Below are 27,923 nucleotides of genomic sequence, written 5' to 3'. Positions count from 1 at the left end.
GCATAAATAGCCATTATTCTCTTCTGATGCAGATAGATAGGTGAAACTTGGAAATGACCATCATACTTAGTCTATGAAATCTTATAGCTGTTGAGGCAAACACAATGAGTAACACATACACCCACCTGGGTTCAGATTTATAAAACTTGTGTACTCACAAAAAGGGCTCAAAATATGTGCATGCAGCTTTCCACACAAATGTTGGGATTTACAAAAGAAAACTTGACAGGAGATCTTGAGTATATTTACTGCAACTATCTGTATGCAGCATTTTGGAGAAAGTGGGAAATGCAACCAAATCAGGTAAATAACAACTCATACATATAATAATGCATATCAGCAAGCCATGATTATAATTGTGTATTGACGTGACAAACATATTATACCTCAAAGTGATAATTATGATGCAAATATTATATTTTACTTCCTTCTTAAGAGTGTCAGATATTTGCCCTGAAGATCTTTTTTGTTTTTTTGTCACTTTATATCAGCTACCTGTTGTCACTTCTCAGGGAACTAGCTGACAGGTCAACATGGTCTCAGCCAAGCCTAACTCCATCATGCCAACTGTGCTGAAAGCCATTAAGTGACCGGCGAGGTGCTACATCCAGTTTTTATATGGTGTTGCTGTACATACATAAAACATGTTTTTGCCATCATAAAAAGGCAATTTGCAGCAGTGTCTGCCCAGAGGGGGTGTTGTGTGGACACAAAAATGGAAGTCTTCTTGTTTTATTGTAAAAGGGATTCAGTCATGCTATGGAAGACCTGCTTCCACCAACTTGCATCCTCACCCTAGTGGGCATTACCAGTACTAGCACCTTGCCAGTTAGGACGTTGTTCTTCCTGACTGTGTTCAAAAGCTGCATTTTGGAAGACCATATTGTCCCTCTCCAGGAGAGATGCTGGATGAGAAAACTCAGTCTTTGCCACGGGAGGCCAACTGGGCTCACCCTCCAGTGTCCTCTGCAATACGCGGTAACGGCTGCGGGACTTGATCCCAAAGCACTGGTTCAGCCACAGCCACAGGGCACGATTCTCAACAATCACCTCCTAAATGGACACAGCAAAGCACAGAGATGCACAAATACAGATGAGAATTCTAAAACCTCCACAGTGAAGTGCCCACCGAATTTTCAAGATAAACTCACCTCCACAAAAAATGAGATCAAGAAGTTGACAAGCAACATGATCACAATGTAGCCTCTCCATATGAGTGGAGTGCAGACCATCTGTGAGTGAACAGAGAAAGTTGGATGTCATATGTAGTAAAGCAATGGACAACACCCATGTACACCCACACCCAAGGATCTCCTGCGGGATGGGCTCAGGCCGACTGAAGACAGCACTAAAGGATCAATAAGATGGCTGCTTAGGCACAACCCATATACTCACATCCATTGCATAATAAAGACCTGCAATGTCTGCAAAGATGAAGAAGATGCATACTCCCAGTTGAACCAGCAGCACCAGCATGAAGATATCTACAACACAAAATGGAAGTTATTAGAGCAAAATTGGGCCTTGACCATGGCAGAGGCAACTTGAGCAGACATAGCACTCACAGTTTGTGTAGAAGGGCTTCCTGAATGGCTTTCCCTTAGAGAAAATGAAGGCTACCGAGATACAGCTAATGATAGACAGCAGCCAGACAGTTGTGTTCTCGTAACTTTGGAAACCGTCATTGCTGAGAAAACTTGAGGTGTTGGAGACATTCCAAACTGGGCAGCCACTAAAACAAAAACAAAAAAAAAAAATAAGATATCACACTTATAACAACCCTCCTCTTTTTAACAATGTGGTTTCTACAGCACCACGCACCTCAGCAGGTTAGTCCTTGAGTACCACTCCTGCTTCTGCACCATCACAAATCCAAATGTCTGCAGTGCTAGGCTAAGACAGGTATTGAAGACTACAGAAAGGAGCAATGGGGGAGATATGAGCTGACTAGGAGGCCGCCAGGACACCAATTTGGGGTAGGCATGGTTGAGATTCACTGGAATACAAAAAGAAGTATAAGTTAAACCTGAAATGGTATTGTTCTGCTCACCCTTTAATGTGCGCCTTGTGACACTTACTTGTAACACCAATAACCGTAGTGATAGCGAGGTCTTCAAACAGAAACTGATAATTACCAAAATCATTGAGTTCCTAGAAAACAGAATTTGGGGATCAAGGTCAGGCTAAAAGCGCATCATTGAGCAAAAAGACATACAAAAAGTAACAGGGTCAAACAAAAGAGCTAGAAGGGACAATGTGTGCATTTACATGTACTTTAATAAACCAGTTATTCACAGAAACCTTGTACCTAAAATGCCATGTAAACCCTTATTCCAGTTAGAGAAACCCTAGATATTGTTCTCATATTGGTCTCTGAGAAAACAAATTGGTTAACACATGTAGACTTCTCCGCATGTAACCCAGATGTGAAGCCATGTAAACCCTTAACTGGGTTGCAGTTAAGGATTTTGTTGTCAGACCACGTCCGTTGCACTCTGTTAACCTGCGCATGTCTCTGCTTTGCACACGCATCCAGGAGCCATGGGTAGAAAATGGTTGAGGAGTCCACAAAGATACATTTCCAGCGGCAAATGCTTGAGTGATCGCATTATACCTTTTGCTGGTTGAAATAATCTGTCTCGGTATTTCACAAAGCTAAGCTCAGCAGCACAACCTCAGGAGACATACTCTCCATGCTTGTTGTCTGATTCATGGGCTCTGTTGACTTTATTTAATAATTTATTAGTGTATTTGTATGCTATTAAAGAGTGTTCCGAAGGGAAAACTCCATATATAGACTTACGCATGTAAATGAGGGTTTTAGTTTAGTCTAACTTATCCTGGTTTTGTGTGTGTATATAAATGCACTAAGTGAAGAAAATTCTGAGAGGAAAGGGAGTATCACAGGACAAGGTTATTATTTTTAATGAAAGAAAAAAAAAGTATTATGTAAATTAAAATAAAAGTTTTTGCTGTCACCCTACTGTTGACTGCTCATTGTTTTTCATTAACTGGCTATGTGCTACATGGCTATAGAGCTTAATGACCTTAATAGTTGTCAGGTAGCTAGGAAGAATATGTTTTTACATATGGAAACACAAAAATAATTGTTTGTAAATGTAGTGAGAAGTCAAGCAAAATGACACCTTTTATTGGCTAACTAAAAAGATTACAATATGCAAGCTTTCGGGGCAACTCAGGCCCCTTCTTCAGGCAAGATGTTTGGGAGTACTATGAGTATAACACAAGTTAGAAGAACAAGTGCATAATCGATATAGGCAGTTGGGTTTGTATTAAGAGAAAGAACACAAGAAATTTAAAAGCACTCTTAAACTGCTTTCATAAAGATGTCTATAAACAGGTTGAAGACTACTGTAAGGGACAAACCAGAGGTCTAGCCAGAATGATTCCAATACCTTTACTTTGATAACAGGAGGTCAGGGAAGGAATGACAATATCTCCTTTCTATGCCACGACCCAGATGGGGAAGGACATTACAGCGGCTGAAATGGGGCTGTCGTCCTAAAAGCCTTTGAGCAACAGCCAGGATGGACTTGGGAACTGGGAAGGACAGCAGAGTGGCTGACTGCCTGATTTGGGCAGAGCGTCACCCATGTACACTGGGTGGCAACATCCCATCTGGCAAGCCGAATTACGGACTCCTGCACGGGAGCATGAAAGTTGTGGTCCCATGGGCCTGCCCTATCAGGTTCTGTGGGGGCCATCAGAGGAAGTTCTCGAATTGTAACAATACTGTTGTGATCTTGCATGAACCAGAATTGCTCCCAGTAGGCAATAAATTAAGCACTGTAAGTACCTCCATGTCCCACAGTTAAAAGAGAATCCTCCACTCGGCTCAGCGAATTGGAGTCGGAGTCAGGAGAGGAGACGGACAACACTCCACTGGGAGAGGTGGAGGGAAATGGAAAAAGTGTCACTAAACTGACAGTATTACCGGGCAGTACTGTGTTATGTGGGAGCTGCTACGACACTGAAGGAAGGAAGCCTGTAAAAGATGCATGTTATTGTAAATAAAAGTGCTGGATTTGAACCCGGGTTTCTGTGTGTGTAGTTCTGTCTGTGGTTTTGGATGTTGGTATTCCCCCTCATTACAACAATATAAAATAGAAGAAAAAAAACACACACCCCAGAAAAGGTAAAATGACGACTATACTTTTGTTGATCAAATCTAAAAACAGTGTGCTGACCCTTCTGTTTATTGAATGTCTAGCAGCTGGTGTGAATTACTGGCCTTCATAAGGTACTGTGAAATACTCAGTCTGACATCTAAAAGTAAACAGCCTGCTCCTTAAACAGATGGACACTGCTGAAAAACAAGTGAGACACACATACAATATGTTCACAAGATGACTCTCTGTATAGATGGCTGGATCAAAATGAGATTTGCTGTATCTTTTATGTGCTATTTAGGTGCTTCTGCAATCTTTATGCTATGGCAGCACAAGCATGCATTTCTTAATCTTCATCTAATATCTACAGTTTAAGTTAAACTGAAACCGAAACTTAAATTAATCACTTGAAATAAAAACTAATTCAGGTAAGTCAGTAGATACTAAAATAAATATAATAAAAGTTTTATAAAACTAAACTGAAAATAAATTGACTGGGGTAAATAGAATAGAAATAAAAAAATAATCAAAAATGGAACTAAAATGATAGGAAAAGTGTTGGGATTCAGCAGTGAGGAAAAACAAAATTGTGCTGCTGTCCCCTGCTTTTTTGTAGTGACAGGGAAGCCAAACTATTAATGGAGATTCCCTGTAAATAAACACATTTTATTACAGTAAATAAAGTAAATAAAACACTAAAAGCACTAAAAATAAATTAACACCACCAAGTGTAAAACCTCACAAACTGGAGGTGACTAGGAAAAAATAAGAGGAGCCACTGGTAGCGCAAGGAAGTCATGGAAAGAAGGTAAGGCTTGGCCAAAAGAAGTGATCACAAGAGACTACATCAGAGGGGACATCACTGGGCAATAGCAACAAAAGCAGAAGGACGTCAGCTTGAAGGAGACATTACAAGTGATGGTGGAAAAAACCTCTGGCACTGGAAAAAAAGGAGCAAGTTTAAGATAAAGTATGATAGGATATGGAACAGTAGAGGTCATAGAAGATAAAATGAGAGAGAGGCCTTATGTGATGACAGAGAAAATTAAAAGGAAAGAGAGAAGTTCTCAGGAGTTGATGTGAGATATAAGGAAACAGGCTAGGTGCTGTTGTTGATTAAGACAAGTAGATTAAAGGAAAGGGAGTAGAAGAAAAAATGAGGTAAGACAATATGTGGCAGGAGAAGATGACTCGGAAGAAGGTTGAGTAAGGGAAGATGGACAGTAATGCAGGAGAAAATGACAATAAAACAAACAGGCGAGATGAGAGAGCTGTCAATAGGGAAGAAAAGGACCTGAAAATGTTCCATCATAGGGGATCACAGAAAAAATTAAGTGAAAGTCGTATTAGAATGATAAACCATTACAAGAGAGGGTCATGATAAAAAGCAACTTGAAGCACACAATTGTCCAATGATGGGATGGTCAGAAAAGAAGTCATATACAGACACACACCCAATAGAGAAGCAACACCCCCATGTACTGGATCATGCTGTATAGTGCCATATACTTGAATACACAGAAAGAAGTGACCAAGGCAGCACGGCCCTCCCTGCAAGAGAAGAAGAAAACAGTGAATGGTATCACTAACCTATTATAGGATAGATGTAGTCAGAGTAATATGGTTTCCACCCTCCTTACCCCTCACATACCGGATAAGCAGTGGGACACATTTAATATTGGGTATGTTTGAAGTAAACGGGGAGGCCACAGATGCCTCTTGCTCTGATAGTGAAATGCCTGCATGTGCCATCTTCAGTGCCTGCAAGAGTAGTTCATTGGACTATTATATCATAATGAGATGTCAGAGAAACTCAGCAGGCACAAAATGCTGCAAGATGTTGCAACCTGTCTGTTACTAATGACCAAACTAAACAGAGCAGGATCTGTCATGCCATATAACACACTTACCCCACAGTCGTTGGCTCCATCTCCACACATTCCCACCACATACCTGCAGGAAGACAAAGCAGCAGTCAGTTGAACAGGTACTGCTCTAGGATGGACACATGCTTGGCCAGGAAGATAGGGGTGCTTTTTTTCAGTGAATGCCCTCCTGCATAAAGTCAGATGGATCCTTTTTTTATGGTCACTATAAAGATGCCACTTTGTGTTGCTCTCCTACTTTCCTGTTTGAGATTGGCAGTTTTCTTGAGTGCACCCTTGTAATTCATATATTGCACAGAAATGTACGATACACTATTGTTGTATTTTGCAAGCTTTAATCTTACTCAAGCTTTTGGAACTCCTCTACAAGATTCGCCTTCTGTCCAGGAGCCATGCGGGCAAAGACTGTACCATTAAGCAGCAGCTAAAACACACAAAAAAGGAAAAAAATAGCAAACTATCTCTATTAGTTATGATGCAGAATTTGAAGATTTAGCATACCTTGGGCACCAGGTGGTAAAAATGTTGTAGCAGCACCTCATAGCTTTTCCCTGTCATGGCAAAATGGTAATCAGTTATAGGCTCCATAATGATGTGGCTTTCCTGGAACAGAATATTTTACAGGGAAGTATCAGCGGACAGTGTGGCACTGGCAATGACTAGTCTACACTGGAAGGCCACTCACCATGGCTCCATAATTTTGTCTGGGCTCTTCCACCAAACTCCAGGACACATAGGCTTGTGTTGATGCGGTTGCAGGAGCAGCTTCCACCAGGATGACCTTACTGGATTTGGGCACCATACCAGAATTTTTGGCAACAGTCACAGCTGTTTGAAGGTTATCACCTAACAGGGAGTAGAAAGTGAGAACAGGAATGGTATTCTGCAGGAAAAAAAATGGTACACATACCTGTGACCATGACTGAGCGAATGCGGGCATTCCTTAACTCTAGCAGCACTGGCTCAGTTTCGACTTTCAGACGATTCTCCAGGATCAGAAGTCCCAGGAAGATGAGGTTCATTTCAGCTGACTCTCTACAGAGACAACCAGGTCAAGCAAAGTCCTATATTAATAACCTGATAGTTTGAATGGTCAGCAGAGACCTATTCCCTACCTGGAGATTTTGCGGAGGCTGATGTCCTCAGATGAACCAAGTGATTTGTATGCCAAAGCAATAACCCGGAAACCCTGTTGAGTATAGACAGCAAGGTGGGAAGAGAAGGACAAGGGGACTGGGAGAGGGAAAGTCACATTTAAGATACTGGCTCAAGAGAAAAATCCTTATAAGTGCTGCTCTTTCTGAATGACTGATTGTACCTGTCTCTGGTTGGCACAGACTGGCCACCTTCTCTGGTGCACCTTTCATGTACAGGATCAACTCATCACTACCCAGCACATGGGTCACCACAGACATCCGCTGCAGGCTGGATGAAAATGGAAACTGCTGGAGAACTAGAATGCCATCCACTGGTGCCTGCAATGAAAAGGAATTGTACTAGGTATACTGAACAGTGACTCTGTAGCCCTGTTCACCAATATCAGGAGTATCATTACTGTACGGGATCCTGACGGGCTTTTTTTAATACTGCTCGTAAGACAGACAAGAGAAGCACACACAACTAAAACACTAAGTGATGAAAGATAAAAGCCTTTAATCACAGGACACTACAAACCACTAAACGATACAAAAGAGGATATTGTTTAGCAGATTCACAAGAGAAAAGGACAGAAAGCACAAACGTGTGCACCAACAAGCACAGGGACAAGAAATGTGCATGGGAACATGGGAACAATGCACAGTAAAACATGAAAAATAAAAATATGTTAGCAGGGTCTGTAGGAAATAGGACACTGGCACTGACAAATAGGAGCACAAACACTCAAAACTCTAGCATGAATGGACATGATCACATGGAACATTGGGAGAATAAAACACCAATCATTATTTAACTGGAAACTGATAGGGAAATGGACTAAAAAAAAAAGTAGGGACAAAATGGCAGTGTAAACTGTACACTGACCACCATACATTTTTGGATTCTGGACACTGCCAATAAAGACAATATAGAACAAGATGTGTTTTCAAAGAGAAACTATAGAATTGCACGCAGGCCCATAAGAACAATACAAAAGTGAATGATGACAGTCAATACAGATGGCAGGGCACTGGCCAAAAGTTTCACAATAACAGCAGTAAACAAAAGGTAGCTGGACACTGTTCAATAGACAGAGCCACATCAAGTCTGTTTGATTGCCATTCCACCATGGAAGGCCTGTACACTGGTACTGAGAATTTTGTGCAGATTGGAGGCAGAACCTCTGCGTTTTTTCCAGTTGATTCTGGGGTTTGTCAAAGGTGTGTTCTTGCTCAAACTCTGTTCAGTACCTGCATGGACTGGGTGTTGGGCAAGGTCGTGGGGTCCAGCGGCTGTGGGGCATTTGTTGGTTAAGAAAGATTCACTGACCTAGAGTTTGCCGACAATGCTGTGATCTTCACAGAGTCAATGGAGGCTCTGATCAAGATTCATGAGAGGCTGAGTGAGGAGTCTGAGTGTCTGGGCTTGCAAGTGTCCTGGATAAAAACCAACATCCAGGCCTTTGATGACCTCTTGGACACAGCCCTCAGTAGTGTGTCTGTCTGTGGAGACAATGTCAACCTTGTCGAGAGGCTTACTTACCTTGGCAGCGACATTCATGTCTCTGGTGACTCTTCCTATGAAGTCAGTAGATGGATTGGGAGAGCATAGGGGTCATGAGGTCATTGGAAAGGGGTGTGTGGTGCTCCTGACATCTTCACAAAAGGACGAACATTCAAGTTTTTAGAGTCCTGGTGCCTACTGTCTTGCTACATGGTTACTATACAGTGACCTGAGACAAAGACTGGATTCCTTCGGGACTGTGTCTCTTCAGAGAATCCTTGAGTACCACTGGTTTGACTTTGTGTCCCAAATGAGGCACATTACTTGCATTGTGAGGGGGTGCCAGTTATGGCACTATGGCCAGTGGGGCAATTCCCTGAGGGTGATCCGGCTCACAGGATCCTCATTGTTGAGAACCCGAGCGGCTGGAACAGGCCAAAAGGACACCCACGTAACACCTGGCTGCAGCAGAGAGATGGTCATTTCTGAGAGGTGGGACTGGACCATGTGTCTGCCTGGAGGGTTGCCAATCAGGATTCTAAGCTATTTCTTTGTGCGGTGGATGCGGCAATGCACTGTACCAATGCATGCTCCCAACCTTACCTGACCTGAAACCATAATGTCTTTCTGTCATATTCTGCTACAATCCCTTTATCTCATGCCTTTCTTATGTCCCTTCTTCCAGCCTATCTTAAATTCCTGAATTCTCATTGTTACTCAAATTTGGTATTTAAGTCTATTTGAAAGGTTCTGCAGGATACTTAATGGACACTTGAATTCTCTAACTTCATTTCTCAATACCAAATGAGACATGGTAAAGAGCTACACTTATCAGTTTCATGGAACTCCTGAATTTTAGAAAGTTGGCATTACTGGGGATGACATGCTCCAATGCAGTCACTTTCTTTCTCTCTATCTCTGTCTCACCCTTAAGGTTGGACCGGGCTTCACTAGGAGGCTGAGGGGATCTCTCTGCGTGCTTTGAAATTTTTCTGTGTTTTCATTCATCACCTGGGCAAGGAATACAGTAGGTCAATCAAGAGCATTGGTATACAGTACTCTTAAAAATCCCTTTAGTGTTTTTGTAACCCCCCGAGGAATAGAAATAAACCTTACCCAGCCTGTGGCTTCAAACATTTTGATGTCAAGTGGGTCTCCCTGAATGTTACCATCAATTGTAATAAGTGAATGGCAGGTTGCCATGGCAGCACAGCTTGGACTCCAAGGAAGAAAAGCATCCAAATGGAATTCTAACAATGGGGCAAAGCTGAAAACAAAGACAGATACACTTAAGGAAGACTGTGGCCAAATGACAACGCTGCTCACTCACAACTGTACAGTCCAGCTGAAAAAGAATCCATTCCAGAGGGGTCATTCATTCAGCCTCGGGCAGGGGAAGTCTTTTTCTTCTTTAGAGTTCACTATAATGACAGAGAAACTTAGTGACGACTCTGGGCAGATTATTCAAGGCAGAGTCAACAGCTAAAGATGGCTGGGTGGGATAGTGTCAGCTGCCAGGTCTCCTGAGTTGGGAGAGGGTTGCTGGGGCAGAAATTACATTAGGCAGAAGGATGGAACCAACTGGGTCTGTATTTTAGAAGAGAAGCCCACACTGGTAACTGAGGAGTCTCTCCAACACCAATGTGGCAAAACAGCCAGTAGGAGGCAGTACTGAGTACATGATTAAATGGTACTCTAAAAGTAATTACTTTAGGGGAAGAAAAAGTAAACAGAGTTAGAGGCCTTTATGGCAGCACAGCAGGGCAGGACTAGGCTATGAAGTTAAGAAGCCCTTTTGGAGTAAGTGGATGGAGAGTGCCATCAGTTGGTGGTGGAAGAGATTAGGTATCAGGAGGAGGTAGGTAAATATGCCATAGCAGCATCCTAGGGAAAGCAGAGTCAATTGCTCCATTGAGAAAGCCTAGAGAAAATAAGGTTGAGTTGGAGGTATCTGTGAGAGACAGAGTCGAGTAGAGTGCAGTTCCTCATTGGAATGATTTATGATATACTTCCACCCCCAAAAAACATGATGGTGTGGGACTGGGGCAGACCCAAAGTGTGCATTATGTGCAGGGGTCGCTTCATTACAGCATATTTTGTCAGGCTGCAAAGTTAGCTTGAGCCAAGGCAGATATACATGGAAGCATAACAAAGTACTGGCTTGTGTTGCCATTGTTGTGGAGGAGAAAAGGAAAGGAGCAAATTCTTTAAAGAATGCAGGTATTGGTAGGCAATCATTTGTTAAGGAGGAGCGTTATGCCTTGATAGGAGCCCCTAAATAAAACGGGGGACAATTAGAGACAGTAAATGACTGGAAGCTGACTGTAGACCTTAATGAAAGAATGATAATAAAAAAAAATAGCACTGAGTAACTTGCAGCCAGATATATTAATGTGGTCAGAAAACAAACAAATAGTTTAGATCCCAATAACGCCAGAAGTGACGCTACTCTGTTGGGCCCTTGAGCAAGGCCTTTAACTTGCAATTGCCTCATTCTGAGTATGATGTTAATCTGCATCCAGCCCTGCAAGCAGGTCCTCCAATTTACAGGGAAAACTTGGGGGTTGATGGCAGGAGTGGCACTCCAGCCACTGTAAAAAAATAAAAAACACACACTGTTTCAGTGTGGTGCTGAGGTCTCACCCGGTGCACTTGGGTCCCAATCCTGGTGGTTCGGTGTGTGGTGGGTGCAGCTACATGCTATCAGCACATGCTCCCAACCTTACGGTCCCATGGGAAGGGTCTTTAGAAGAAGTGCATGAAAGAAAGAAATTGAAGTATGCAGATTTGGCAGCTGAAGCCAGATTGAAAGGTTGGGTTGTGCACATACGAGCAGTTGAGAATTTGCTGAAGTTTCATAGCAAAATCAATGACATCATTAATGAGAGAATTAGGCTTTTCATCAAGGCAGCTTAAGAACGAGATGAATAAACTGATACAAAGTGGAGAAAAAGGAGTTTTTTAATTAAAGGTATGTTTACCCCCCTCCTCGAGCCGCCACCTTATTGTGGTGGAGGGATTTGTATGTCCCAATGATCCTCTGTTGTCGGGGGCTTTATGCCCCTGGTAGGGTGTGATTGGAAGGAATGGCCCCCCTGATCTGAACCAGAGTGGTGTTTTGTTATTGGACTTCTGTGCTCATCATGGATTGTCAATAACGAACACATGTTCAGGCATAGGGGTGTCCATATGTGCACCTGGCACCAGGACACCCTAGGCCTCAGTTCGATGATCGACTTCATGGTCGTTTCATCGGAGTTGCAGCCACATGTCCTGGACACTTGGGCGAAGAGAGGGGAGGAGCTGTCAACTGGTCACCACCTGTTGATGAGTTGGCTTCGTTGGTGGGGAAGGATGCCTGGTAGGCCCAAACGTATTGTGAGGGTCTGCTGGGAACGTCTGGCAGAGTTCCTTGTCAGAAGTAGCTTCAACTCCCACCTCTGGCAGAACTTCGACCACATCCCGATTGAGTCTGAATGGGCTATGTTCCCTGCCTCTATTGTTGAGGAGGCTGACCGGAGCTGTGGTCGTAAGGTGGTCGGTGCCTGTCATGGCGGCAATCCCTGAACCCATTGGTGGACACCGGCAGTGAGGGATGCTGTCAAGCTGAAGAAGGAGTACTACAGGACCCATCTTTCCTGTGGGACTCCAGAGGTGGCTAACAGGTACCGGCCGGCCAAGGGGAATGTGGCTTCGGTGGTTGCTGAGGCAAAACTCGGGAGTGGGAGGAGTTTGGGGAGGCCATGGAGAACAACTTCCGGATGGCTTTGAGGAGATTCTGGTCCACCATCCAGCGTCTCAGCAGGGGGAAGCAGTGCAGTGTCAACACTGTATATGGTGGGGATGGTGTGCTGCTGACCTCGACTCGGGACATTGTGAGTCGGTGGGGGGGAATACTTCAAAGACCTCCTCAATCCCACTAACATATCTTCCAATGAGGAAGCAGAGCCTAGGGACTCGGAGGTGGGCTCTCCCATCTCTGGGACTGAGGTCATCGAGGTGGTCAAAAAACTCCTTGGTGGCAGGGCCCCAGGGGTGGATGAGATATGCCCGGAGTTCCTCAAGGCTCTGGATGTTGTAGGACTGTCTTGGTTGACACGCCTCTGCAACATGGACATCAGGGACAGTGCCTCTGGATTGGCAGACCGGGGTGGTGGTCCCACTATTTAAGAAGGGGGACCGGAGGGTGTGTTTCAACTACAGAGGAGGAGGAGGAGGAGGTGGAGGAGTTCCAATGAGGAAGCAGAGCCTAGGGACTCGGAGGTGGGCTCTCCCATCTCTGGGACTGAGGTCATCGAGGTGGTCAAAAAACTCCTTGGTGGCAGGGCCCCAGGGGTGGATGAGATATGCCCGGAGTTCCTCAAGGCTCTGGATGTTGTAGGACTGTCTTGGTTGACACGCCTCTGCAACATGGACATCAGGGACAGTGCCTCTGGATTGGCAGACCGGGGTGGTGGTCCCACTATTTAAGAAGGGGGACCGGAGGGTGTGTTTCAACTACAGAGGAATCACACTCCTCAGCCTCCCTGAAAAAGTCTATTCGGGGGTCCTGGAGAGGAAGGTCCATCAGATAGTCGAACCTCGGATTCAAGAGGAACAGTGTGGTTTTCGTCCTAGTCGTGGAACAGTGGACCAGCTCTACATCCTTGGCAGAGTCCTGGAGGGTGCATAGGAGTTTGCCCAACCAGTCTACATGTGTTTTGTGGACTTGGAAAAGGTGTTCGACCATGTCCCTTGGGGAATCCTGTGGGGGGTGCTCCGGGAGTATGGGGTACCAGAACCCCTGATAAGTGCTGTTCGTTCCCTGTACAACCGGTGTCGGAGCTTGGTCCGCATTGCCGGCAGTAAGTCGAAACAATTTCCGGTGAGAGTTGGACTCTGCCAGGGCTGCCCTTTGTCACCGATTCTGCTCATAAATTTTATGGACAAAACTTCTAGGCGCAGCCAGAGCGTTGAGTGGGTCTGGTTTGGTGGGCTCAGGATTGAGTCACTGTTTTTTGCAGATGATGTTGTCCTGTTTGCTTCGTCAGGTCGTGATCTTCAGCTCTCTCTGGATTGGCTCGCAGCCGAGTGTGAAGCAGCTGGGATGGGAATCAGCACCTCCAAATCCGAGACCATGGTTCTCAGCCAGAAAAGGGTGGAGTGCCCTCTCAGGATTGGGAGCGAGATCCTGCCCCAAGTGGAGGAGTTCAAGTATCTCGGGGTCTTGTTCACAAATGAGGGAAGAATAGAGCGGGAGATCGACAGGCGGATCGGTGCGTCATTCGCAGTGATACGGGCTCTGCATCGGTCTGTCGTGGTGAAAAAGGAGCTGAGCCAAAAGGCAAAGCTCTCAATTTACCAGTCGATCTATGTTCCTACCCTCACCTATGGTCATGAGCTATGGATAGTGACCGAAAGAACAAGATTGCGAATACAAGCGGCTGAAATGAGTTTCCTCTGCAGGGTGTATGGGCTTTCCATTAAAGATAGGGTGAGAAGCTCGGTCATCTGGGAGAAGCTCAGAGTAGAGCCACTGCTCCTCCGCATCGAGAGGAGTCAGATGAAGTGGCTCGGGCATCTGTTCAGGATGCCTCCTGGACGGCTCCCTGGTGAGGTGTTGCGGGCATGTCTAACTGGGAGGAGGCCCCGGGGAAGACCCAGGACATGCTGGAGGGACTATGTCTCTCGGCTGGCCAGGGAACGCCTCAGAATTCCCCTGGAAGAGCTAGTAGAAGTGGTCAGGGAGAGGGAAGTCTGGGCATCTCTGCTCAAGCTGCTGCCCCCGTGACCCGATCTCGGATAAGTGGAAGAGAATGGATGGATGGTATGTTTACCTCTGAGGTCGGAAGAACAGGTTCGTATGAAAATAAGTGGGTGGGTTTATTTATTGGTTTTATTATTTTATTATTCTATAATATGGTTTTTAGATTATTTTAGTAAAACTAAAACTAAGGTCAGCCTTTTGCTGTTATGCACCTTCTTCTTCTTCTTCTTCTTTTGGCTGCTTCCATTAGGGGTTGCTACAGTGGATCATCTTCTTCCATATCTTCCTGTCCTCTGCATCTTGCGCCGTTATACCCACCACCTTCATATCCTCTCTCACCACATCCATAAACCTTCTCATAGGCCTTCCACTTTTCCTCTTACCTGGCTACTCCATCCTTAACATCCTTCTTCCAATTTACCCAGCATCTCTGCTCTGCACATGTCCAAACCAACGCAATCTCACCTCTCTGATTTTTTCTCCCAACCATCCAACCTGAGCTGAGCCTCTAATGTACTAATTTCTAATCTTGTCCATTATTGCCACACCCAGTGCAAATCTTAACATCTTTAACTTTGCCACCTCCAGCTCTGTCTCCTGTTATTTGGTCAGTGGCATAGTCTCCAATCAATATAACATAGCTGGTCTCACTACTGTCTTGAGGACCTTCCCTTTCACTCTTGCTGGTACCAGTCTGTCACAAATCACTCCTGACACTGTTCTCTACCCACTTCACCCTGCCTGCACTCTCTTCTTCAGCTCTCTTCCATACTCCTCATTACTCTGTACTGTTGATCTCAAGTATTTAAACTTCTCCACCTTTCCCAACTCTACTCCCTCCATTATCACAATTCCTCTGATCTCCCTCTCATTCACACACATGTTTTCTGTGTTATTCCTACTGACCTTCATTCCTCTCCTCTCTAGAGCATATCTCCAACTCTCCAGGGTCTCCTCAACCTGCTCCCTACTCTCGGTACAAATCACAATGACATCCGCAAATATCATAGTCCATGGGGACTCCTGTCTAATCTTGTCTGTCAACCTGTCATTCACCATTGCAGTTTAGAAAAGGCTCAGAGCTGATCCCTGATGTAATCCCACCTCTACCTTGAATGCATCCATTATTCCTACCGCAGACCTCACCACTGTCACATTTCCCTCGTACATATCCCCTACCGCTCTTACATAAATCTCCACAAAGACACAATGCAACTCCTTCTGGCCTTCTCTATATTTCTCCATCAACACCAGCACAGCAGACATCACATCTATAGTGCTCTTTCCCAGCATGAAACCATACTGCTGCTCACTAATCATCACCTCTCTTCTTAATCAGGATTTCACTATTCTTTTTCATAACTTCATGTGGCTCACCAATTTTATCCCCCTGTAGTTAATACAGTTCTGTACATCTCCCTTATTCTTAAAAACCAGTACACATCTTCTCCACTCTTACATCTTCTCACTTTTCAAGTTTGCATTAAACAATCTGGTTAAAAACTCCACTGCCATCTTTCCTAAACACAGGTATGTCATCTGGACCAACAGCCTTCCCATTTTTCATTCTCTTCATAGCTGTCCTTACTTCCTCCTTGCTAATCCATTGCACTTCCTGATTCACTATCTTCCCATCATCCAACCTTCTCTCTCTCTTATTCTCATCATTAATCAGCCTCTCAAAGTACTCGTCCCATCTGTTCAACACACTCTCCTTGCTTGTGATACGTTTCCATCTTTATCCTTTATCACCTTAACCTGCTGCACATCTTTCCCAGCTTGGTCCCTCTGTCAGGCCAGTTGGTACAGGTCTTCTTCTCCCTCTCAAAATCTCATACAACTCATTATATGCCTTTTCTTTAGTCTTCGTCATCTCTCTCTTCACCTTATGCATTATCTCCTTTTACTCCTGTCTACTTTCTGCATCTCTCTGACTATCCCACTTCTTATTCGACAACTTCTTCCTCTGTATACTCCCCTGTATTTTCCCATTCCACCCCCAGGTTTCTTCGTCCTCCTTCCTCTGTCCAGATGTCACATCAAGAACCCTTCTAGCTGTCTCCCATACCACTTCTGCTGTAGCTGCCCAACTATCTGGTAACTCTTCACTGCCACCCAGTGCCGCTCTTACTTCCTCCCTGAACTCCACCTTACAGTCTTCCTTTTTCAGCTTCCACCATTTGATCCTTGGCTCTGCCCTCACTTTCCCTCTCTTCTTGCTCTCCAATGCCATCCTAAAGACAACCATCCTATGGTACCCAAGTATGCTTTCCCCTGCTATCACTTTGAAGTCTCCAGAGTCCTTCATATTAAACCTCCTGGATAGGATATAATCCACTTGTGTGCATCTTCCTCCACTCTTGTAGTCACCCAGTGTTCCTCCCTCATCTTAAAATACATATTCACCATACTCATATCCATTCTTTTCGCAAAATCCACTACCATTTGACCTTCTTCATTACTCTCCTTATCCCCTCTGTTCTCTTCACCATGTCCATTGAAATCCTTTCCAATCACCACTCTCTCTCCCTTGAGTGCACTTTCCACCACTTCATCCAACTCACTCCAGAAATCTTCTTTCTCATCAGTTGCACACCCACCCTGCGGGGCATATGTACTAATAATATTCATCATCATACCTTCAATTTCCAGGTTCATAATCATCACTCTGCCTGACACTCTTTTCACTTCCAAAACACTCTTGACATATTGTTCCTTCAAGATAACCCCTACCAAATTTTTTCTTCCATCCACACCATGGTAGAATTATTTGAACCTGTCTCTGATACAACTGGCCTTACACCCCTTCCATCTGGTCCCTTGCATGCGCAATACATCAACCTTCCCTCTTTCAATCATATCAGCTCTCTCCCTTTACCAGTCATACTGCTAACATTCAAAGTTCCTACCCTCACTTCCATTCTCTTTACCTTCCTCTTCTCCCTCTGCCTACAGACATGCCTTCCCCTCTTCTCCTTCTTCAGCCAACATTAGCCCAAATTCTGCCAGCACCCTGTTGGCTAACTGTACTGTTGGCAGGCGTTGTTAACCTGAACCTCTACCGATCCAGTATGGAAATCTATATTGTTATCCACATATTGATCTGGCAAAATTTTACATCAGATGCCCTTCCTGACGTAACCCTCCCCATTTATCCGGGCTTGGGAGTGGCATGAAGAAACACACTGGTTTGTGCATCTCCTGTGGCTGGGTTTTTGCTGTTATACACCTAAAATTTGGACTTCTTTCCCAAAAGAAATTCACCAGGCTAATACTGTAGAACAATTTAAAAAAACTGCTAAAAACCCATTATTTTAAAATGGCTTTATCATAGCTAACTTTTATCCCTATTAACTTTTATCCCTATTAGTCTTTATGGGCACTGAATTATCATTTTCCTCTGGGTTCTGCAATTCCACACTAATCTGTACTATTCTCTGCTGTCTTTTCCAGTTCTTATGTGGAGGCGATCTGCACCACTACCATCTGAGCAAGGCACAATGCTGGACTGAATGGCAGATGTCCTAATTGTCCACATGTCCATCATCATCAAATTCTTCCATGTGAAGCCTATAAACCATGAGGACTGATTTAGAACATCTATGTTAGGTAGAATGCCCAGTGGGGGCTGGGCAGTCTTTTGGCCTTGGAACCCCTGCAGATTTATTTTTTTTCTCCAGCCTAACTGGAGTTTTTTTTTTTTTCTGTGGAATTTTTTTTTCCTGGCCATCCAACGTTACCTTTTTCTTTGTTACATACTGTATAAAATGATTGCCCATAATCTTGTTTATGTTTTAAATTAACTTCCTTTGTATTTCATCCTGTAAACCATGTTGAGCTACATTGTTTGTATAAAAATGTGCTATGTAAATATATGTTGCTGTTGTTGTAAGGGAGATATATAGAATTGGCTGGGCCTCTGTCATCAGGAAAGGAGGAGGGTGTGTGTAAGATGTTACACGCACTGTTAAAATCCTCTTGGTGTTGTTGGCTTAAATCTAATGAAACACCAATTGAGAGAAGGGGGGCCCACCTGCTGACCTCAGTAATTCTCCTGTGAGGCAGACAGTTAGCCAAGTCGCAAAGCCATTGTAAGCAACAGCAGTATGAAAGGCTTAGTACAATTATAGTTCTGTTAGGATAAAGTAGGGAGGGATTTGTCAGTTACCTGTTTGGTGCAACACACTATGAGATTAAATGAGTTTGGAAGATGGCATCTTTGTTGTCAAAATTTCACAGAGTTGCCACCCTTCACACATGACATAAAGATATTCAGGAGCCTAAAGAGAAGGTCCATTTGGAGACTTTCTAAAGGCACTTTTGACTTTGGCAGTTTCATCAGGCAAAGCAGACTCATATCTTGATAGTTAGACTATGCAAGAGGGTAAGTGGCTGGAGTATCATTATTGAGGCCTAGAGCTGACTTCTATACCATCTAGTTACATGGCTTTACTTTGTGTACAAAAAGAGCATCACTTTCTTGAAAGGCTCTTGACCCCTAAACAAATTTACATTTGGAACACAGTATAAGTCAGTCTGGATACTCCAAATCCCTTTCTTACCCATGATCCTTTGCCTCACTCAGTGCCCAGAGGTCCAGTCCATCCTCAGTCAGTGTCCCTGTCTTAATGTGGAAAACTGAGTCAGTCGATATAAAAAGAAAAATTCCACCTTTGAGTGTGTGGATATGCATTTTAAACACTCACCTTGTCAAAACACACCAGGTTCATCTGACCACAGACATTTATCCTCTGGGGACTGATGCAGAACACACCACGCTTTTTCAGACGCCCCTGAGCATAGATGATGCCAACAGTCATGGCAGCAGGAAGGGCAGGGGGAACTGCAATGGTGATCACATCCAAGGCATCCATTACAATGTCCCCCGCAAATGCCTGAAGTACAGAGACATGCTGCTCAGTTCTTTTATTTTCATTGTCAACTCTTCTAACTTAGACAGGTAATCAGACACGCACGCAGAACACGCACTCACTCAGTAAAGCTCACTCTCGTATTAATTTTGTGGTACCCTCAAACTCTGCTACAAGCACTTATTCTCATGCAGCTAGATACTGTATATCTGTTAAAATGAATCATCAAGACTTAGTCTCGGGCTCTTACTTAAAACTCACACTCAATTTAATCCCAATACCACTTTGACAGATGTCTTCACTTAAAATCCTAACTGGAAAATTCACTCATTTTCCATCCTCTCTCACTACTCTGGCTCAAACACTTTTTGATACTTTTACACACTGTGGTAAGCGGCTGGGGGTGGCACCCAGCCAGGATGCCCAGAAGGATCGGAGGAGGGATTACGCCTCCTCCAGACCGTGAGGGGACGACCACCCTGGTGGCTTTGGGGACCACGGGAACTGAGCTTGGAAGCTCAACCCTATAGGGGCCCGTGGTCACCGCCAGGGGGCGCCCCGATGCCTGGAAAGCCACACCCGGAAGTGCTGGGGGGAAGACGACCAGGGACACCTGGAGTGCTTCCGGGTGCGCAGCCGGTACTTCCACCACACTGGGGAGTGCCGGCGGAAGATTATTGAGAGGCACCTGGAGCACATCCGGAGTATTATAAAAGGGGCCGCCTCCCTCCGTTCAGTGGCTGGAGTTGGGAGCGGAGAAAGACGAAGTCTTGGAGCAGAGGAGTGGAGGCGGACCTGAGAGGAAGGCATTAGAGAAAGGCCTGGACTTTGGGAGAGTACTGGGGTTGTGTGGCACCTTTGTAAAGATAAATTATGTATAATAAACGTGTGTTGGGTGAACCATTGGTGTCCGCCTGTCTGTGTCCAGGCCAGCCTCCACAACACCTATCAACATGCTCACAATCTTGACCTCGTCACCCTAAGTTCTGTTAGTAACTGAGAGTTTGTGTTGCATTAACAGACCCCGTGCCTACCCCTGCAGGATAGCTTTGCCATATTTACTGCACATTGTGCTCTCTAACACACATCCACTCTCAATGAAGAGCTTAGTTACTCACTCAGACTCCATCAGTTACTAACACTTGCACAATTTAAGTCACTCCCACACTTCATTACTCTCACTGTACCTCACCTTCTCACTTTGTTAAGCCTCTCTAGTTGACCCTCTTTCTGAACACCTGCACCCCCATAATGTATGTACCTTATTGATGGTCCAGATGATTATGGAGTAGATCATTCCAATCAGGGCGACTGCAATGAGGCACATTAAGAAACGGGTAGCATCTCTGTATAACTTGAAATCGGTGGGCTTGGGGTACAGGATGGAACGAACCAGTTCTCCCTTTGCTGTTGTGAACCCTGAAAGGTGAGCAGTGCTCAATCAAACCAATGCCCTGCCATGTTTTGTCCTCAGCAAGTATCGACTAGAAGCTTGTAGTTTGGGAAGTCAAATGTTTGAGGCCCTACCAACCTGTTCGCAGCACCACTGCTTGGACAGCAGTGCCACTAGCTGCCTTGATCTGGATGACTTGAGTTCCACAGTACAGCACATGACGCTTGTAATCTTCAGGACTGCTATCCTTCCATGGGCCTGATGCACTCTCCTGAGGAAGAGCTGACTTAGTCACTGGGACGCTTTCACCTGTAAGAAGAGGATCCTTTTGAGAAGGCCATGTCAGACTGCTGAAAGTCTTTCCTGGCAAGATCCTTACCAGTCAACATGCTTTCATTAATAATGCAACTGCCTGACAGCAGGATGGCGTCACAAGAGAGAATCTGTTTATTTCCAATAATTTGGAAGATATCGCCTGGAACCATCTGGTTTGATGGGATTTCCACCCAACCTGTCAAGACACAGAGAGATTAGTCACCCTAAGAACAATGTCAGGACAATCAGCCAGAAGCAGTAGGAAACAAGAAAAGCAACCTGTGCCCATTCGGGAGACTTTGACATTCATGCTGTTGTGCTCTGCCACCAGCTTATGTAGTTTCACAGATTGCTGAAGGATAAAGAAGCAAACAATATGGGTTTAAATGGGTGGAGGCCAGTGCACTTGAGCAATAAGAGTGAAAAGTGGGACCCTGACCTGCCGGACATCATAGACAGAAAGGCTGATGGAGATGATTGACATGATGATGATGGCAATGGCATACGTCATGTAGTCTTCTGCAAACCACAGGCAGACACTGAACACTTGAAAGACGTAGAAGGGATTCAAGATCTGGTGGACAGAGAATAGTGAGGGCTGCAGTGAGGAATCCAGGCGCCAGTGACAAACAGATATGTATTCACACACACCTCCTACAGGCACCTATCTCTTACAAACAGAGGCACATATACACACAAAAAGTGCACATACTGTACATATATACATATATACATCTACACACAGACACCCAAACTCAAGAATACTTACTTATACACCCACCAATAAATATGTTAATTCCTGCAGACATGCCCAGGCTCACATTACATTCACAAGTATACACACAGGCACTTACAGACACACAAATGGATATCAGACACACCAATGCACACTTTCACAAGCACAAACAAAATTGCACTTGTTCACAGATTTGCACAGTCACACATAAGACAAGTGCACAGACATATATATTTTTATAAGTACATAATCATGTACACATACGCACATGAACATATTTGCATAGTCTCATACAAGCACTAAAAAATAATTCCTACTCACCCACATGCTAAAACATGTATGCACAAAAGTGCACTCTCCCACAGACACTGAAGCAAAATTCTCAAACATGTAAATGTGCATAATTCCACCTAACACTGTCTTACAAGCATAGGCACAAATGAGGAAACAACTACATATCCACCTATACACACTCGGCTCACTCTTTCTGCACTTTCACAAGTGCATAGATGCCTCACTTACCTCTTTAAACATCAGCTTCCAGATGGGAGAGATCTGAATGTTGATGCTATTGGGTCCCACAATAAGTCTCCTACAAGGTGAAATTTGTAATGAGTGTACGTGTGTCACAAACGAACCTAATTGAACCAGGGTCCCCCAACTACCTGACATTCTCCTCTTCTTCACACAGCCCCTTCCCATATTTCCAGTGGATGTCTTTGCAGGACAGACTGTCATCCAGCCCCCTAAGGGATGTATCATTAATGTAAGGATTAGACAGATTTGGTACTTTTTAGTTAGTAGTTACTGTTGCTGAGTTGAACTTTTAGATACACACCCCAGTCTGACAAACATGCACTCAATACGATCCCAGGCATAGCGTAATTTCTGAGCCTCAATATAACGCACCTGAAAGTGAAAGAAAAGGCAGCATTAGGAACCTAGTAGGGCCTAACAAAAACACAAATGTATACACATGCCATATATTATAGACAGGGTGGTCCAGATCTAACTATGCAACTTTTAATGCAATGCAATAATTGCATAGTTAGATCTGGACCACCCTATATATATATATATATATATATATATATATATATATATATATATATATATATATATATATATATATATATATATATATATATATATACTGTATATTCAGTGTACCAACAGGTACATTTTGAAACATTCACTGGATCAGTAAACATGTATAAATATTTGGGTACACAGGCATTTACAATTTACAGTAGATCCACAGGGACAAAAACACACACACACATACATACGTATGTGCTTACATGCCCTTACATACTGTACACTGTAACAGCAGAAGGTGCATTTGTTAAATTAAATCACAACTAAATTAATATTAAATAATCCTAAAAGTTTAAAAAAATATTTATTAAAGCAATTAAACAAACAAAAGATGGACCAACAGGTAGAACATGTGGAAGAATACTTTAAGGGTAACATAGCATTCATCTTAAACAAATAGCATAAAGGGTTAATATATGTCAGAAACCTGTTAAGGCATATCAGGAAACCAGATAAAGGTTAAGTGAACAACTGAGACAAGAATGTAATACACAAAATGCACTGAAAGATGACTAAGAGATCAGATGACCTGTTTTATATATACACAGGAATTTCAGGGGTGTTGGCTCAACTGATATGGCATAAGAATAATAAGAACAATAATAAAATAGACTTTAATTTTATATAAATCATTTGGGTGTAAACCACTGAACCAACCAGAGTAAATGTATGCATTGATTGACACTGTATGTTGTGGCATGCGGCTGGGGTTGGCACCCAGTCGGGACGCCCAGGAAGACAGGAGGAGGGCCCATGCCTCTTTCAGACCACGAGGGGGCGACTGCCCTGGTTCCTTTGGGGGCCACGGGTACAGAGCTGGGAAGCTCAACCTTGTAGGGGCCCGTGGTCACCACCAGGGGGCGCCCCCATACCTGGAGAACCCTGGACCCCATCACTTCCCCAACACCAGGAAGTGCTGGGGAGAAGATGAGTGGGGACACCCGGAGTGCTTCCGGGTACGCAGCCGGCACTTCCGCCACACTGGTGTGTTCGTGGGAGATTGCCGAACACACCAGGAGCACATCTGGGTGCTAATAAAAGGGGCCACCTCCCTTCACAATGAGGCTGGAGTCGAGAGAGCAGTTGGACAAGGTCTCAGGAGGAGACACGGAGGCAGCCTGAAGAGTGAGGCATAGTGGTTGGCCTGGACTTTGGGGGAGTTTGGGTTTGTGTGGCATTTAAGACTGTACATAATAGACTGTAAATAAACGTGTGTTGGGTGACAAAATGATGTCTACCTGTCTGTGTCCGGGCAGTTACCCACAATGTAAATTCAAAAGTTTATAAAATGAACCTGTAACCTTTGTTTCTCTGTCCATTCTCATCATTCTGTAACAGACTACTGTGAGAGATGCTCCTCAATCAGCTTGGTGCTGCAAGTGAAAATAAATTACGCAAATGGACAAGCTTTTCTCCTGCCTGATTACTGACTAAAGGTTATCAGACTTGTCTTGTTAGAGGATAAATTTCTCACTTTATTTATTATGCGGGCGGCACGGTGGCGCAGTGGGTAGCGCTGCTGCCTCGCAGTTGGGAGACCTGGGGACCCGGGTTCGCTTCCCGGGTCCTCCCTGCGTGGAGTTTGCATGTTCTCCCCGTGTCTGCGTGGGTTTCCTCCGGGCACTCCGGTTTCCTCCCACAGTCCAAAGACATGCAGGTTAGGTGGATTGGCGATTCTAAATTGGCCCTAGTGTGTGCTTGGTGTGTGGGTGTGTTTGTGTGTGTCCTGCGGTGGGTTGGCACCCTGCCCAGGATTGTTTCCTGCCTTGTGCCCTGTGTTGGCTGGGATTGGCTCCAGCAGACCCCCGTGACCCTGTGTTCGGATTCAGCGGGTTGGAAAATGGATGGATGGATATTTATTATGCTTTATTTTCACCACAAACACAAAGGATAGAGGTATACAAAGCTGATATAAATGCCTGCCATTCTGAGCTTTCCAGAGCATGAAGCTGCCCCTCTATATGTGGTGGAAGAGCATTAAAGCCCCCTCCATATGTCATTCAGTGTTATCCACCTGCCAGTGTGTCCTAGACACAAACTTGCTTCCCATCTCCCAGATGCAGGTATGATTCTGGCAGGAGATTGTTTGAATCCCCTTACCGGGGTCACTTTCAGTGTCAATGGGAAGTGTTTCTTAGTGAAACCTCATGCCCACTCCAAGTGAAGTGACTTTAAAGGAGTCATATTCCCAAGGTAGCTTTTTAGCAGTCATTCCCTGAAATGGACAACTGTGTGCATCGGTGTTTAAGAGGTAGAAAAGTATCCTTCTGTCAGTCTTCCTCAGCTAGAGACCCAGTTCCGACACTTCTTGGGCCGGAGTCCTAGTTGTACATTGCCAAGCCTTCCAGGTTTCTCTCTCCTTCAAAGTTCAAAGTCAGTCATCCCTGGAATCTGTTGGGTCACCCACCCTCTAGCATTGTAGGAATAAAGCATATCTCCTTGTAGCTCAACACTCTCTTTCTTGTAGTGTTATCAATGTCTATTGTACTTGCAGGACATTATGTACAAAAAAGTCTATTGTGCCCCTAACCTTCCACTGTGGTATGTACTGCATGCAGCACATAAGCACATCTCTAACAACATAACATGGCCAAATGAGTCCAAAATATATGGAGTGTTTTTTATGAACAAAGCAAACTGAAGGATTGGGTGGAATTATACCATGGGATATCATCCTTCCAAACTTAGTGCAAAGCTGGGATTCGGAGAGTACTCAGATGGCACCTTCCCTAATCTGGAGATCATAAAGAATACCCTCCATGGGCTCCAAATAGAGCTGCAGGGGCCCCTCTTCACCAAAACTTGCTTTTGGATCAATTTTCTAGTCACCAATGTGAATTGTCTCCTCTTGTGCACCATCCTACACCACTATGCCTTTTCCAGTGGGAATTCAGTGATGGTAACACAAGTTAACACACTCATTCATATACACATGCAAATCCATAAACATGCACCAGCACACATGTATTTGCACACGCCAAAATCTGTGCACTCTTGCTACCTAACAACTGACAATCACTCACCTTCAGCTCTGGATACATGGTGACTTTATAGAGAACAGAACCCTGGTCCTGAAATAAAGGCCTCTCCCTGTCACTTACGGGACTGAGGTACACCCACCGAACCACTTTGCGGGTGTAACTCTTAAAGTCGTCCTGGAAAGAAGGGCAAAGTTGTCGAGGTTAAAGTTAAGGCAGCAAATTGCTGGATCTCTATGTCCAAGCAGTCATTACTCACTCACTGTGGTTCTAAGCAGCACAACGTCAGCCTCCTCCAAGCTGCAGGGGGTGCAGTTGGCCCACACATTCCATTCCGGCTTCCAGTAAAAGAGCAGGTAGAGGAAACCACAGGTGAAGATACCTCCCACAATACACAGGGCCTGCCGACATCGCTGGCTTTTGTATGCAAACATTTGCTGAGGTAAGAGATTAAGAGAAAAATCAGAGACAATGAACCCCCCCTAGAATCAAATCCATTTTGACTACCTAAAAAATGATCTTATAGGTAATACATACATTGACTGATACCATTCCATCTTAGCTACATCCCATGTGCTAAAGTGGCCCTCATATGTTTCCCTGGACTGTGCCATGCCCACAAGGCATATCCCCTGACTTTTGTCTTTGTTAGTCCATTCCCACAGAGGAATACTACTAGACTGACAGTTATATGACTGCCACTTGGTGGTGTTCTAAACACTTAATTTCCCATCATATGTCTGTGTAACCAATGTGAGCGTCACACTTTTCTTAGCTCAGTGTGGAGATCTGTAATAAAAAGGAATCAATACTCAAATAAGAAAATAGGTTAGCCTCCATTCATCCTGCTTCCCCAAGCCAAATTCTGTCAATTTGGAAGCTCAGTGATATATTCCTCCTTTTCCTTGATCTAAATGTTTATGCTGCTCTTCTGTTCTTGTAGATGCTTATAATGAACAGGTATTCTTGGACAAAAACCCTTAAGTCTAGTAGATATTACATGGAGGAAAAACGTCACTGCTATGGTAAACAGGAGGAAGTCACCATCCACCTTAATAAAAGAAAACGTTTTTTATGTGTCTGCCTGTGTGTCTGTCCGGTAGCTATGTTCCTGTCATTCCAAAAGATGGCGCATCACAAGCAATTGTAGCAATAAAATGCATTGCATTTGTCATTCCAATAAATGGTACATCACAAACATTAACACTGCTTTTACAAATCCCATACCAAATGCATGGTGCACAGCAAACATTATCTCTGAGGTCTACAGTACGTTGATTACTTAGATTTCAACTCGTCTTAGACGGGTAGCACAGCTAGTAGTAAATGAAAACTTTATTTTATTGATCTATACAACATACTCAGCACATCCAAGTGCAGAGATCAACAGATATTAAATTAATGTGCCTCTAATCACCTTAATGAGACACAGGATTAGTTAATACTGTCCAATCAGATTATCAGAATACCTTCAAGATGATAAAAGGTCACAATTTAAAAACAAAGAGCACTGAAAGAACCCAGGATAAAGTAATGAAACAGACTGAGAGAGGGAATGTAAGGACAAGTTACTATCCTGAAAAATCTTTTAGGTATTATCAAGTTAGCCATTGTTCAGGCTGTCTCTCCACAGTCAGATGCTGCCAAACAGAAATCATGGGGGGTTCTTTTGTAAAGTAAAGAACATCAGAGATCTCAGAATGAGACTTAGGAACAATGAGGACTACTTAAATCAAAGTTTCCCATAAAACACACTAAATGGCATATGATGGTGCCTTACAGATCTGCCAAAGATCTGAGAGGACAGAGCACACTTGTAGAGGAAGTCTGAGGACACCAAATTGGATTTATTCCTTTCAGTGGAATATGATCTGCATGTGATAAATGAAACATCTCCGAACTAGCAATATCCCTACAGCACTACATCATCAATTTTAGGAGCACTTAGCACCTTCTGATATGGGAAGGTCTTGGAAAAATTAAAAGAATTTCATATCCATATTTGGGATTTGGGAGATAAACTGCAGTACCCAGACAAAGAATGTAAGAGCTAAGGTACATTAAAGACTCTAAATTGACCCCAGAGGAGCAAGTATAAATATATAACTGCTTGTGCCCCGGGATGGAATG

The 27,923-nt window shown here is 44.0% G+C and overlaps 1 protein-coding gene across 1 annotated transcript in view; it reads right to left on the bottom strand.

Moving 5' to 3' along the window:
- Nucleotides 1–27,923, bottom strand: part of LOC114646647 (probable cation-transporting ATPase 13A4) — a 287,738-nt gene that overhangs the window by 239,591 nt on the left and 20,224 nt on the right. Inside the window, exons 2-30 of the mRNA XM_028794929.2 lie at nucleotides 26,057–26,230; nucleotides 25,839–25,970; nucleotides 22,556–22,626; nucleotides 22,383–22,463; nucleotides 22,240–22,309; nucleotides 21,421–21,555; nucleotides 21,261–21,333; nucleotides 21,046–21,177; nucleotides 20,805–20,975; nucleotides 20,535–20,692; nucleotides 19,109–19,297; nucleotides 18,965–19,026; nucleotides 9,773–9,923; nucleotides 9,584–9,667; nucleotides 7,335–7,491; nucleotides 7,132–7,249; nucleotides 6,927–7,051; nucleotides 6,702–6,862; nucleotides 6,518–6,619; nucleotides 6,361–6,440; nucleotides 6,041–6,083; nucleotides 5,782–5,891; nucleotides 5,585–5,681; nucleotides 2,079–2,151; nucleotides 1,822–1,996; nucleotides 1,566–1,732; nucleotides 1,396–1,484; nucleotides 1,152–1,232; nucleotides 769–1,053 (exon numbers count right to left, since the gene is read on the bottom strand). Of these exons, the coding sequence (XP_028650762.1) occupies nucleotides 796–1,053; nucleotides 1,152–1,232; nucleotides 1,396–1,484; nucleotides 1,566–1,732; nucleotides 1,822–1,996; nucleotides 2,079–2,151; nucleotides 5,585–5,681; nucleotides 5,782–5,891; nucleotides 6,041–6,083; nucleotides 6,361–6,440; nucleotides 6,518–6,619; nucleotides 6,702–6,862; nucleotides 6,927–7,051; nucleotides 7,132–7,249; nucleotides 7,335–7,491; nucleotides 9,584–9,667; nucleotides 9,773–9,923; nucleotides 18,965–19,026; nucleotides 19,109–19,297; nucleotides 20,535–20,692; nucleotides 20,805–20,975; nucleotides 21,046–21,177; nucleotides 21,261–21,333; nucleotides 21,421–21,555; nucleotides 22,240–22,309; nucleotides 22,383–22,463; nucleotides 22,556–22,626; nucleotides 25,839–25,970; nucleotides 26,057–26,230 (3,519 nt within the window). The 3' untranslated portion in view covers nucleotides 769–795. The remainder of the gene's footprint in view (nucleotides 1–768; nucleotides 1,054–1,151; nucleotides 1,233–1,395; nucleotides 1,485–1,565; nucleotides 1,733–1,821; nucleotides 1,997–2,078; nucleotides 2,152–5,584; nucleotides 5,682–5,781; nucleotides 5,892–6,040; nucleotides 6,084–6,360; nucleotides 6,441–6,517; nucleotides 6,620–6,701; nucleotides 6,863–6,926; nucleotides 7,052–7,131; nucleotides 7,250–7,334; nucleotides 7,492–9,583; nucleotides 9,668–9,772; nucleotides 9,924–18,964; nucleotides 19,027–19,108; nucleotides 19,298–20,534; nucleotides 20,693–20,804; nucleotides 20,976–21,045; nucleotides 21,178–21,260; nucleotides 21,334–21,420; nucleotides 21,556–22,239; nucleotides 22,310–22,382; nucleotides 22,464–22,555; nucleotides 22,627–25,838; nucleotides 25,971–26,056; nucleotides 26,231–27,923) is intronic.

The sequence above is a fragment of the Erpetoichthys calabaricus genome, chromosome 2 (assembly GCF_900747795.2).
Source record: "Erpetoichthys calabaricus chromosome 2, fErpCal1.3, whole genome shotgun sequence".
NCBI lineage: Eukaryota > Metazoa > Chordata > Cladistia > Polypteriformes > Polypteridae > Erpetoichthys > Erpetoichthys calabaricus.
Note: the sequence above shows the minus strand (reverse complement) of the source record. Positions and strands in the feature narration are given on the sequence as shown.